The 13277-nt window shown below is 43.0% G+C and overlaps 2 protein-coding genes across 2 annotated transcripts; one reads left to right on the plus strand and one right to left on the minus strand.

Annotated features, from left to right (window-relative positions):
• Window positions 1-342: 342 nt before the first annotated feature.
• Window positions 343-1836, minus strand: LOC140366171 (opioid growth factor receptor-like). The gene is made up of 5 exons (XM_072452842.1): window positions 1767-1836; window positions 1604-1682; window positions 1452-1518; window positions 1226-1374; window positions 343-696 (listed from the first exon to the last, which is right to left on the minus strand). Exons 2-5 carry the CDS (start codon window positions 1633-1635, stop codon window positions 393-395), a joined length of 552 nt encoding a protein of 183 aa, XP_072308943.1. The 5' UTR covers window positions 1636-1682; window positions 1767-1836; the 3' UTR covers window positions 343-392.
• A 4952-nt stretch (window positions 1837-6788) lies between these two features.
• Window positions 6789-9849, plus strand: LOC140366172 (potassium channel subfamily K member 15-like). Its single transcript, XM_072452843.1, has 2 exons — window positions 6789-7185; window positions 8924-9849. The coding sequence occupies exons 1-2, from the start codon at window positions 6840-6842 to the stop codon at window positions 9847-9849; spliced, it is 1272 nt and encodes a 423-aa protein (XP_072308944.1). The 5' UTR covers window positions 6789-6839.
• Window positions 9850-13277: the final 3428 nt, after the last annotated feature.

The raw sequence follows: 13277 nt of genomic DNA on the forward strand, positions 1-13277 counted from the left end.
TTTGTTTGACTTAGTAGCTTGAATTTAACATTGAAGATTGCTTCTGGTGGAATGTATTGAATGTATTTTATTTAATCTTTATTTTATATATAATATATATATATATATATATATATATATATATATATATAATGTATAATATTATATATATATATATATAATGTATAATAATATATATATATATATATATATATATATATATATATAATGTATAATATTATATATATATATAATATATATATATGCGCCAAATTGGCAAAACCAAACTAATATCACTGATATAGCAGTATTGCATTTATTTTTTACAATATTACATTGAACAATAAGAAACATGTCTCATGCCTTTGCACATACAATTTCTTCAACTTCATCACATCACAAAAGTGGTTCTTTTAGAACGCTTCATGTTCTGGAACCTTGTTTGCCCATTTTCTCTGGATCTTTATGGGACACCACACAAATTCGACCCCTTCATGCGACTTAAGGTAAGCAAACTGAAGAAGACTTCTGCGTTGTTTTTTATCAAGTACCGTAAACAGGAAGTAGTTAAGTACACTGTCCTTGACTCTCGGAAGTTCTTCATTTGCCAGTGTTTCTTCCAAGAAGAATCTGACCAGAGGGGCTTGGAAATGAGGGAATCCCAAGGTTCCCAAGCACTTAAGAATCCGGGTGATCCTCAGGTTGTTATGGGTATTCCTGTCATGATTAAATGAAAGTTTGTCAAATCAACAAATGTAGCTTGTTTGATATATGCAATTAAGTTGTATCCATGTCTGTGGATGCCACTTGTTTTGGGGCTGTGTCTTCGGGTTATTTATTACAAAATAAAAGGTTAGCTATCCAAAGTTTTGTTCTAGGTTTAGATAACAAGACCATGCCATACACGTAGTCGACTTTTTGAAGCGATTAGGACTTTTGGCACCATTTGTCCCCTATGTGAAGGAAACATGTCCTCAGCTTATTCATTTGAGACCTTTGCTGATAAAATATTTAGTGTGAAAGCAAATAAGTAATTAAATTATCAAACCTACACAAGTTGTCCCAAATATCATGATCCTGTCACAAAGTATGCATGCAAGATTAGTAGGCCTGAGAAGGCCTAAATCAAATGGAATCCACTTCAGAGTGAGGTATTTAATAAAACATGGTGCTTAAGTCTATACCCCATCTAGAGGAATTTTAGGATATTTTACAGATATTTCCACTAGACTATTTAGATCAGTACCTGTTCAGATTGATGAATCTGTCAATGCAGTTCTGAGCTCTCTTCACTTCTCCAGTTTTCTCATCACACAGCTCAATTCCGTAGAAATCCAACATGAGCTTGTAGGATTCAAGCAGGTTTTTTTTTGCTAGATCATTGTGACAAAACTCCTACATGTACACAAACATACATAAAAGTTAACTCATGAATCATATGTCTTAACAACCTAGTAGCCTATTTGGCCCACCCGGATTTCCTCTTTGGTGAGTGTGCTAGCCTCACTATTCACTCCTGGCTCTTGCAATGGAAACAACCTATACAAACAAAAAGTAGTTAGGTTGACTAGCCTAATAAACATTCCAAATAGTAGGTTAGTCTATTATGATCTAGTATACTTACCACTGAATATAGCTGTGGACAGACTCCAACATATCATAATTTCCTCTCCATGCAGTATGGAATTCACTTATGTACACATCTGATAAACAGAGAGGTCAGTTGGACTCCAGGCCCTGATTATTTAAAGTAGTAAGGGGGTGGCCTACATTTAAGGCCTACTTACAATCAGGTAAAGAGGGCCGCTTTCCAAGGTAGAAGTCCAAATTTGGGTATCCAATCTGTTCAGAAAGAAGAGCATATTATTAGGCCTCAACAGCACAGCGTTATCTTGAGGTTAATTCAAATGAAAGCCTACCTCATCGTCTTGAACCTTCCACCGTTGAAAAGGTTTGATCTGGATGGAAGACAGGAAGTAATTATTGAGAAATAATTAATAAATGACCTCGCTGTCAGGTAATTTACAGTGGGTTTTGCTTAGCCTACCGGATAGTTATGTCTGTAATTCTGTAGATCCTTGGCTGCTGCTCGAAATCTCTCAAATTTAAACTGTTACAAGTAGTGAGAAAAGAACATTTAACATACAATTAGTAGATTTAATATTTATGACATCTGTGGCCATGAAGCTTAGTTCCATGCCAGGTGATTCTTCTCATGAGCATTTCTCCTGAAATATGTATTCCTCATTGGGCTACACGAATGGACTATAATGTTATGGCATGGTTGATGTGGTATTTATTTACAGGGACAATGTATAATAAACACTGACCAAAAGGAATGATGATTCTAATTTCCACCTTGAAATAAGGATGAGGTGGTGTTCAGCGACTTACCGACTGTCTCCTGAATTGATTGAATTTCTTCCATCTGTGGCCCGTGCGCTCACTCTGGCCCCTTGGTGCGTCTGCCGTGCCTCCTGGCCTTTGGTCCTGGTCCGCGTCTGTGTCCGTGTCCCAGGTGGAGTCATAATCACAGCTGTAGACGTCAGGACTGTTCTCCTGCTCGGGCTCCTGTGGGGGGAAGGCAGGCTCCTGTGTGGGGATGAGGGGCTCCTGAACGGTGATGTCCTGTGCGGGGATGAGGGGCTCCTGAACGGTGATGTCCTGTGTGGGGATGAGGGGCTCCTGAACGGGGATGTCCTGTGCGGGGATGAGGGGCTCCTGAACGGGGATGTCCTGTGCGGGGATGAGGGGCTCCTGAACGGTGATGTCCTGTGCGGGGATGAGGGGCTCCTGAACGGGGATGTCCTGTGCGGGGATGAGGGGCTCCTGAACGGGGATGTCCTGTGCGGGGATGAGGGGCTCCTGAACGGTGATGTCCTGTGTGGGGATGAAGGGCTCCTGAACGGTGATGTCCTGTGTGGGGATGAGGGGCTCCTGAACGGTGATGTCCTGTGCGGGGATGAGGGGCTCCTGAACGGTGATGTCCTGTGCGGGGATGAGGGGCTCCTGAACGGTGATGTCCTGTGCGGGGATGAGGGGCTCCTGAACGGTGATGTCCTGTGCGGGGATGAGGGGCTCCTGAACGGTGATGTCCTGTGCGGGGATGAGGGGCTCCTGAACGGTGATGTCCTGTGCGGGGATGAGGGGCTCCTGAACGGTGATGTCCTGTGCGGGGATGAGGGGCTCCTGAACGGGGATGTCCTGTGTGGGGATGAGGGGCTCCTGAACGGGGATGTCCTGTGTGGGGATGAGGGGCTCCTGAATGGGGATGTCCTGTGTGGGGATGAGGGGCTCCTGAACGGTGATGTCCTGTGCGGGGATGAGGGGCTCCTGAACGGTGATGTCCTGTGCGGGGATGAGGGGCTCCTGAACGGTGATGTCCTGTGCGGGGATGAGGGGCTCCTGAACGGTGATGTCCTGTGCGGGGATGAGGGGCTCCTGAACGGTGATGTCCTGTGCGGGGATGAGGGGCTCCTGAACGGGGATGTCCTGTGTGGGGATGAGGGGCTCCTGAACGGGGATGTCCTGTGTGGGGATGAGGGGCTCCTGAACGGTGATGTCCTGTGTGGGGATGAGGGGCTCCTGAACGGTGATGTCCTGTGCGGGGATGAGGGGCTCCTGAACGGGGATGTCCTGTGCGGGGATGAGGGGCTCCTGAACGGTGATGTCCTGTGTGGGGATGAAGGGCTCCTGAACGGTGATGTCCTGTGTGGGGATGAGGGGCTCCTGAACTATGATGTCCTGTGCGGGGATGAGGGGCTCCTGAACGGTGATGTCCTGTGCGGGGATGAGGGGCTCCTGAACGGTGATGTCCTGTGTGGGGATGAGGGGCTCCTGAACTATGATGTCCTGTGCGGGGATGAGGGGCTCCTGAACGGTGATGTCCTGTGCGGGGATGAGGGGCTCCTGAACGGTGATGTCCTGTGCAGGGATGAGGGGCTCCTGAACGGTGATGTCCTGTGCGGGGATGAGGGGCTCCTGAACGGGGATGTCCTGTGTGGGGATGAGGGGCTCCTGAACGGTGATGTCCTGTGTGGGGATGGCAGGCCCCTGTGTGGGGGTGGCGGACTTCTGTACCGGGAAAGTGGACTCCAGTCCGGGGGTGGTGCCTTCGTCCTCCGTGAGGGGTTTGGGGGGTGAACTTTCGTCAGAAGTTGTCTCTTCTCTAGACTCACGAACACTGCGGCCTGTAATCACGTATCGTATCGCTAACAGCGTAACTCCGAGCACCAAACATACTTTCACAAAGTAATACCGTAGCACTGAGAGAGTACGTGTAATCCCCTCCGGAAAGGACCAGTTATTCATCCACCTGTACATCCTGAACATGAATAGTCTAAAACGACGATAAAGCCACAACTAAAACTTCATGAGTTCATGAGCTGAGCTTGTTTCACTTCTTTCACTTTCACTTGTCTTCTGGAACGCCCTGCGCATTTGACTGTAAACGGAAACCTATTACTGCTTCTGGTAAAACGGCCCCCACTGTCCATGTGCTTAGCTGCATATGGAATAATGACAGTCTGTCTTTTATTATACATTAAAAGGCTTCTGCACCATCAAAGTCCTCTCGGACCCGCTGTTAAACACGAGTATATGCTTTGGTCACTAGGTGTCACTATAGGCTGCAGGGTGAGGCTGGGTGAAGTGGGACAGGCAAGTTGACCTTTTTATATTAAAATCCGGCCGTGGCTGGAGAGCCGCGGCGCGGTCAAATGGCCGCGCAGTTTCAGGGACCGCGGTATTTCCCTTATAGCCCGTTATAGCCTCAGGGCTAACCCTAACCCTAACCCTAACCTTAACCCTAACCCTAACCTTAACCCTAACCCTAACCCTAACCTTAACCCTAACCCTAACCTTAACCCTAACCCTAACCCTAACCTTAACCTTAACCCTAACCCTAACCCTAACCCTAACCCTAACCCTAACCCTGACCCTAACCTTAACCCTAACCCTAACCCTAACCTTAACCCTAACCCTAACCTTAACCCTAACCCTAACCCTAACCCTAACCCTGACCCTAACCTTAACCCTAACCCTAACCCTAACCCTGACCCTAACCTTAACCCTAACCCTAACCCTAACCCTGACCCTAACCTTAACCCTAACCCTAACCCTAACCTTAACCCTAACCTTAACCCGGCGCGGTTTAAAACGGCGCTAAAACGCGGTCAAATAGCGGTGAAAATAGTTTCAGGAGCCGCGGCGCGCGGCTGGCACAAAAATAACAATGCAGTTTCGGCCGCGCGCCGCGGCACTGCAGACACTCCCTTAAAATCCAGCTACCGAAAAGTACAATTACTTGATCATTGATGTGTTCAGAGTTAAATATAATCACTCACACACACACACACACACACACAAATATAAACACTTTTTGCTCCCATTTTTCACGAGCTGAACTCAAAGATATAAAACATTTTCATATAGTTTATTATTTAAAGACTAACAGTGCTTCTCTCCATGTGTAGTCGACCACAGGGTCGAGAGTTCAAATCCCAGCTCTGACAAATGAACTGAATGTCCTTCCTTCTCTCTCATCCCAAGTTCATGCTCAACTGTCCTGTTTAATAAAGCCTACGGGCCAAAAAAAATCCTTGAAAAAAGTTATCTAATTTTTATTTATTTTATTAATTATTATTAATTCCTACAAAATATAAAAGCCAGTCTACTAAAACCAGCAAATAATAATAATAAAAAGACTCAAAAGACTTTTGGTCCGTCTATCATGCTGTAGATTCTTTGGCCATATACGCCTACTTCTTTGGATTTTCTTGCATTTACTTTACAATATGAAATATTAATTCCACAGCACACTTGTTTGATTATAGCTGCTCAGATTGCAGCTGCCCGCGGGGCAGACTGACAAAGATGTGGCTTCTTTTAGGTAATAAGAGCCTCACTGCTGTCCCATGCGGCACATAACGCAGATGTGAAGATGTGTAAAATTGCATATGTTAGGGGCATTTCATTGCACTGGAGGTCGCCTGAATGTGTGTGAGATGTAACACAAACTGCTGTGGGTGATGTTTTCGATTTTTCCTTTGATGTAAAGTAGACATTTAGAGCTCCTAGAGATCTTTACACTCCTTTATCACTCTCACTTTAACAAACCTGTACACAATTTGTTTGACAGTACCACTGACAAACAAACCCTAACCCTAAAATGACCATGTGCATGGTACATTTTTCTCAAACCGTGTTGTAAATGGAGACTTTATGGTATCTATAATGGCACCCTTTATCTTCATGACTGTTAGAGCATTGTGTTAGCATTTCTCGGCCTCATTCGCTCCCACTGAGGAGCACACTGAATATGTGTTCTCAAAGGACATCCTGCTCTTAATGCCTTCCTGCACTACAGCTGTCCGTTTGAGCTAAGATACGATCAGATAGGCAGCAATCATGACTAATGTTGTTTTCTTTTTTCACATGACTCATTTGTATAATGTAGATTTACGTTGAGGATTCGGCCCTTTAATGTTCTGCAAGCAGTCCAAATTATTCCATTTAGAATGTTGAGTGTGTTTTATGTATAAGCGTATAATATTAAATGTCTATTTTAATTGTGCAAAAAATTAGGCCTAAACATTTCAAACCCATTTCCTCTGCATTCAAGCTCATAATATCCCTGATGCATGGTTGACCCTGTGAGGCTGGTGCCTCTCACAGCCTCTCCTCCTGTTAAAGGTGCTGGGCTCAGGTTTCCTGACTGACGCAGACACACCTTACGTGCCACTCCAGCCCACGATGCGCTAATTGAAGTGTCTTCTGTTTCCACACGCACTGGAGTTGTAATCCTAGCAGGACGCAGGGCCCCTGCACATAAGTGATGGGATGAACGGGGTGCGGCCCAGATGCCCCGCTGTCCCATGTGCGTGTCTCGGCATCTCTGCTTCGCGCGCGTTCCGGGAATGAGGATGAAGACGCAGAACATCAGGACAATGTGTCTGATCGTGTCCATGATCTTCTACCTTATCATAGGAGCCGCTGTGTTTGCTGCACTGGAATCCAAGAGGGAAAGTGCCGGGAAGAAGGAGCTGGAGCAGAAACTGGACGAGGCCAAGAACAAGTTCGGTTTCACGGACAGCGACTTCAAACAGATCGAGAGAGTGGCACTTCAGTCCGAGCTGCACCGAGCGGGCCGCCAGTGGAAGTTTGCAGGATCCCTTTACTTTGCCATCACTGTCATCACCACAATAGGCAAGTAGCCTGCACTATTTAGCTGTGTAGAGTGCGCAAGGCTGATGGGACGTCTTTTCTGTTTTCACAGACTTGATTTCACTAAGCCTAGGCTGTAACTGCTGCGGATCAAATAGAAATAAGTGACAGATGAAAGGTCTATTGGCCTATTCAAAAAGGCCGTTTCTAACAAACTAGTCTATCAAGCATTGAAGCATGCAATGTAAGGAATGTAGAAATGGTGGACAGCAAATACTCAAAGTTTTTGACTCAGACAAAAAGATGAACAAATAATCAACTTGCTGCCCAAACTTAACTCTTTTAATGGTCCAAACCTATTTGCTCTTTAACTTTATTTTAACCTTTTAATATATCTGTTGGTTTATGGCTTGGATAGTCAAATATGAAAAAAACAGACAGACAAAGTAAAACAAACAAACAAACAAACAAATAAGATGTATTAAATAAGCTCATTCCACAAACCAAATAATTCCACAACTTAGGGCTCTATCTGGTTTAATGACTGCTTGTATTTCTAACTAACATCTAATCATTGGAAACATGAACAGAGCCTTAATAGCTATAAACAAAGACTTGTCTCTAAAAATAGATTATATTGAAAGTTGGCGCTGTGTGGCATGTGCAGACCTCTAAAAGAAGCTGCTTTTTCCTCTGGTCCTAAAAGCTCATGTTCTTTCCCTCTTTCTCTCTCGCTCTCTGTCTCCCTCTTTCTTTCTCTCTATTGTTCTCTCTTTCTCTTTCTTCCTTTCTCTCTCATAAAACTCATACTTTGAAGATGTACAACTACAGTAGGTTGCAGTAATGTACCACTTTATAGATACCAACCACCAGAAAACACCAAAGAAGAAGTAAAAGCTCATGTTAGAGAGCGGAACATGAACGGGCCTCTGAACCATGGATCAATTATATTATTTATTATAATAATAACATTATAATAAATAATAGGGATAATTAATTCATTTGATACATTGATTATGTCTGAAAAGTACTTTTTTTGTTAACCTTGGTTGAACCAGTTGCCTATCCAGTCCCACTTGCTCAATGCCACCAGAGCCATATGTATAATGGATTAGTGAGGACCAATTAGGCGTGGAAAAGGTCTTAAGGATCTATTGTAAGGAGCTATAAAGCGTACCTAATGTTTGCACATATTAGGTGGCATAGCTATTGATTGCATTTGATGGCTTTGAGAAAAAACAAAATCCTTTTTTTGCTTTTGGCACCTTAAATATATATAGATTTGTTCCAGAATGTAAATAAAATGCATTTTACAAACCACATAGACTTATGATGTAATTATAATGTTCTAAACAATGCATGGACCAATCACTGTTTTTTGGAACGCATTTCTAGCCTTGTTAATAAAAGGTTGAACCAAAGTCTGGAAAGTCCGTGTTTCTTTCTGAACAAAGTCTGTAATGTCTGCAACAAAAGTCGATGGAGGACTCTTGTTTATCCCCATCTTAGTTAAAAGTGCTCTATTGCCGCTTGTTTTTATTATGATTTATTATTTATCTTATTGTAATAGTTTTAGACAGTGCATTTTAGTGAATACCATGAAAATGACAGCGATGTGATCTTCTCTTTTCTTATATTGCAAATACGCAGTCAAACAGCATCAAATAAACGTTATGTACAGTATAATAAACATGCCATGGATGCCATCATATCTGTGGTAACTTTTACAACCTGCTGCATAAAACATCTAACTCAGCCGCTTGTCTCTGTTCTGTTGCAGGATATGGCCATGCGCCTCCATGCACGGACGCAGGGAGAGCATTCTGCATGCTCTATGCTGTTTTAGGCATTCCTTTGACCCTCGTCATGTTCCAAAGTCTGGGTGAACGCATCAACACCTGTGTGCGTGTTTTACTAAGTTGGTTTAAACAAAGTCTTGGCCTGCAGAAGACTGATGTGTCTATGGGTAACATGGTGCTAGTGGGTCTCTTCTCTTGTGCTAGCACTCTTTGTATAGGAGCAGCTGCTTTCTCCCACTTTGAAGGCTGGTCTTTTTTCAACGCATTCTACTACTGTTTCATTACTTTAACAACGATTGGATTTGGGGATTTTGTTGCAATGCAAAAGAAGGATGCTCTACAGAGGAGACACCCTTATGTCTTATTCAGTTTTATTTACATTCTAGTGGGGTTGACAGTTGTAGGTGCGTTTCTCAATCTAGTGGTTGTGCGGTTTTTAGCCATTAGCAGCGAGGAGGCCCTTTCAAAGCAGGAGGTTAATAATGAAGATCAACGTTCTGAGCCCAAGGATTCACACAATGGTCCAGAGTTGGAGGTACAAACTCAGAATTTGCTGTGCAAGGAAGAGGGTTTCCATAATTGCAACCTGAGTCTTCCAATGGAGACAAACCTGAGTTGTGTGAACATCCTCCCACCTTCCCCTGCCAATGAGAAAACCCAGGTCACATCGCAAAGAAAGATCAACTTTGAAAATCCAGCGCTGAAAGTTCTTTCTTCCTGTCTCTGTTGTGATGCTGATGATAGCTCTGTCCACTTTCACCCCGATGAGATGCAAGGACATTGTAACCCTGTCTTCTATAACTCTATCTCCTACAGGGTAGACCAAGTCCTAAGCAGTACCTCATCGTCACAAAACTTGCCTTGCAGCTGCATCCATCAGCACCTCAGGAGAAGGTTGTCTATTTAAAGTTGGAATACAAGATTTATAATATGTGAGTTTTCAGAAACATTTAAAGGTATCAGTATTGGTATTCATATTTGTGGTATTGTAGTAGACAACAGTATGCCGTTCCAAGATTATTTTTTAATAAAAATGCTTTTGATCAGCTTGTTTTAAAAAAGCGGCATATTGCAACTTTTCATTTCCTGCTCACTGGAAGATGGTAAGCTTTCTGTAACCTCTGCACTATCGGTCTCTCCCACACCAAGCACGCATGCACACGCACGCACGTGCGCGCGCGCACACACACACACACACACACACACAAATAGGCAAGGCGTTTCCCATGGAATAAAATGCAATTGTGAACAATATGCCAATATGCGATTTTCATATTGTGTATTTATTTTCTATGGACCTTATGTTTGTTCTCTGTGGCCTTAATAAAGTTGAATAATAATAATAATAATAATATTGTATTATTATGCGATTATTATTGAGTCTGTGTTGCATTATTGACAAAAGCACTTCACAATAACCTGGTTCTATGTCTCAAATCGTTATATATCTATACTGCCACACTGAGTTACAGTGGTTCTTTATAGTAATCAGATGAGGAGTGATCTGATGTGAGAACTGTGGCTTTCCGGGACTGCCAATTAACCAGAAGAGCCATTTTGATTCAGTAAGCACAGCAGAAAGAGCCCGAGCCCCTTGAGGGCTGCTCAGAGTCAAACTACCTACAGAAAGACCGATCTGACCACTTGACTTCGGTCAATTGTCCAATTTGCCTTATTTGAATTCAATTTATTTTCCCCCCTTGTTAACATTTCAGTCAGCTGCGAATGAACTTTGCTCTTGTCCTCCACTCAGGGCCAGGCAGAAAACCACTAGGTTTAGCGTTTTATTATATAATTTACAAAGGTTAAAGATGGGCTGTGACTTCCATTTCCTCATATGCACCATTTGAAATGACCACTTGGGGGTCCCATTGCACTGTGTCAAATGTTTGAATTACAGCAAGGTGCATTCCTAAGTTGTATAGTCCTTTTATTTAGAGCAATATCCTAATTCATCTACTAAGGGCTTTAGTCAGGGTGGGGCTTTAACAGCGAGTAAATTTTTATAAAATGTTGGCATGTTTAAAGATGTACTATGTAATGTCTGATGGAGGGCACTTAGGCACAACTATTGGGGCTGTGGAACCTGAACCATTGCTATGGTAGTATATGTGTAGGTTCCCCATTCATAGAAAAATGGGGAACATGTTTTCATAAAAAAAACATTGCAGATTTATGTAGAATCAATTAGCGGAGCACACAATTCTGATAATAACATTCTAAATGATAATGATCCATGAGCGCCTTTGTTTCATATGTGTCACTGAAATAAACAAATGTGATTACACTTACTCTTTGAGTTTGACTCGAGGTGGCCCACTGTTTGTAAAGAATTGCAGAAGTGTGCATTCTGGGTTACAAGCAAAGGATGTTCCACAGTATGGCATTAAAAAATCCAATTTGCATTTAGTCAATTTGAACAGTTTTTATGGCTACAAAAATACCTTGAAAAACATGCAATCACCATGAGTGGGCTTGCTTCTCCACAGATCTGACCTGTAACTTGGCTTGGTGGCATCATCTGCTTGTCTTCATGGAGGTAGATAAGTTTAATGCTATATTGTGGATTATTCCACACATACAAATAAAATATTGTAGACAAGCAGGTTGAAGACTTTTTTATGAGAAAAGTTCCATAATAAACCTTTAACCACATCGTAGTTGCTATTTCATAATATTCATGGTTCCGAAATGATGTCACACACTCGTTGATACTGCCATCTTGAGGATGAAAGGTGCACTTGTGCTGTGGGCTGTTGAACAAAAAAGTCCAAATCACACATGCAACATCCCCAAAGGCCCTGTTTGTGGCCAGAAATATATTATTTTGGTCAGAAGGGAGCAGTGGACTTACATAAACTGAGCTGTCAAGGTGCCTACCCATGTTCCGCCCATGTTCCCCCTTTTCTATGAAAGGGGGAACTACAGTACCTCATATGTAAAAAGGTCCCGGTAAAACCCAGCCCATCCAATTATTAGAACATAACTGACAGTGACACTGACAATGATATAAGTATAACACCCTGACAATTGGAAATTAAGCTTGTTAAAACTGTCTGCATTTAGGCTAATGTTTAGTGGCATAGCCACAATGTAATATGTAAACTAGCATTAGCCAGCTTGTCGGTGTAATCCCTCATTCGTCCAGGCGTGTTCCATAGTAGAAAAAGCTTCAGTTGTAGTCATCTGGACTCAGTTTGAAAAAATAGACGTTTCGACTCTCATCCAAGAGTCATTGTCAATAAAAGAATTTAGATCGAGAACTCCGATATTAATACTGTTCTGTGGTAAGACCCGCCCATTGGGAGGAGCCTTCCTGAAGTAGAAGGAGTTGTTTGTTTCAACAGAAACTTCCCCCTTGTATCTACCGAGCTAGCCTATTCAGAATCTTAATGGGCTATTAGAATCCTTTTTGTCTTTGTGAGACCCTGGCTCAACCACCCTGAGTACCTGATTAGCATCTAAATGTCCTGGTCCTCTACCTTTCCAGGGGTTCAGTAACCCATTATAAATAACAGGAAGATTAAACCTTAGCCCTCCATTTCTGTTTAAAGAAGGTCTTTCTTTTTTAACAAAAATAGCTTCCTTGACTCCTCTTTCAAACCATCTTTTCTCCCTGCTTAAAACCTTCACATCACCGTCTTCAAACGAGTGATTAGAGGCTTCAAGATGGAGATGCACGGCACTCTGAGGTCCTGAACTTGTATTTCTTCTGTGCTGATAGAGCCTCTTGTGTAGAGGCTGTTTTGTCTCACCTATGTACCGTTCTTTACAGCTTTCTTCACTGCATTGGATCGAATAAACTACATTGCTCTGTTTTTGAGTCGGCAACTTGTCCTTAGGGTGAACCAGTTTTTGTCTTAAAGTGTTTCCTGGTTTAAAATAAACAGGGACTTCGTGTTGTCTAAAAATTCTCTGCAGTTTTTCCGAGAGGCCAGACACATAAGGGATAGAAACACCCTTCCTTCTCTGTTCAGTTTCCCTTTTGTCCTGCTTCTTGGTTCTCTTCACTCTGTTGAGAGCCCAAGCGGGGTAACCACAGGCTGAGAGGGCATTTCGGACATGTTTTTCCTCTTTCTTCTTGCCCTCTGAGCTGGTGGGCACACCTTGAGCTCTGTGTTGTAAGGTTCTGATCACACCCAGCTTGTGCTGTAGTGGGTGGTTGGAACCAAAGAGCAGATACTGGTCCGTGTGTGTAGGTTTCCTATATACTTCTATTTGGAGTTTTCCGTCCTCTCCTCTGATCGTGGAACAATCAAGAAAGGCCAAGCGATTCTCCTTAGCGTCTTCTCTTGTAAACCTGATATGTGGGTCCACAGCATTGATGTGATCAGA

Source organism: Eucyclogobius newberryi, unplaced genomic scaffold, assembly GCF_026437365.1.
Source record: "Eucyclogobius newberryi isolate DKJ021-1_F unplaced genomic scaffold, fEucNew1.0.hap1 SCAF_19, whole genome shotgun sequence".
NCBI lineage: Eukaryota > Metazoa > Chordata > Actinopteri > Gobiiformes > Gobiidae > Eucyclogobius > Eucyclogobius newberryi.

Coding starts and splice junctions, on each gene's coding strand:
- LOC140366171 (XM_072452842.1), bottom strand. CDS start 1,635: ATGTTGGAGTCTGTCCACAGCTATATTCAGTG. Junction 1,375..1,451: donor TCACCAAAGAGGAAATCCGG/GTGGGCCAAATA, acceptor GTGTACATGTAG/GAGTTTTGTCACAATGATCT. Junction 697..1,225: donor AGATTCATCAATCTGAACAG/GTACTGATCTAA, acceptor TAATCATGACAG/GAATACCCATAACAACCTGA.
- LOC140366172 (XM_072452843.1), top strand. CDS start 6,840: ATGCCCCGCTGTCCCATGTGCGTGTCTCGGCATCTCTGCTTCGCGCGC. Junction 7,186..8,923: donor CACTGTCATCACCACAATAG/GCAAGTAGCCTG, acceptor GTTCTGTTGCAG/GATATGGCCATGCGCCTCCA.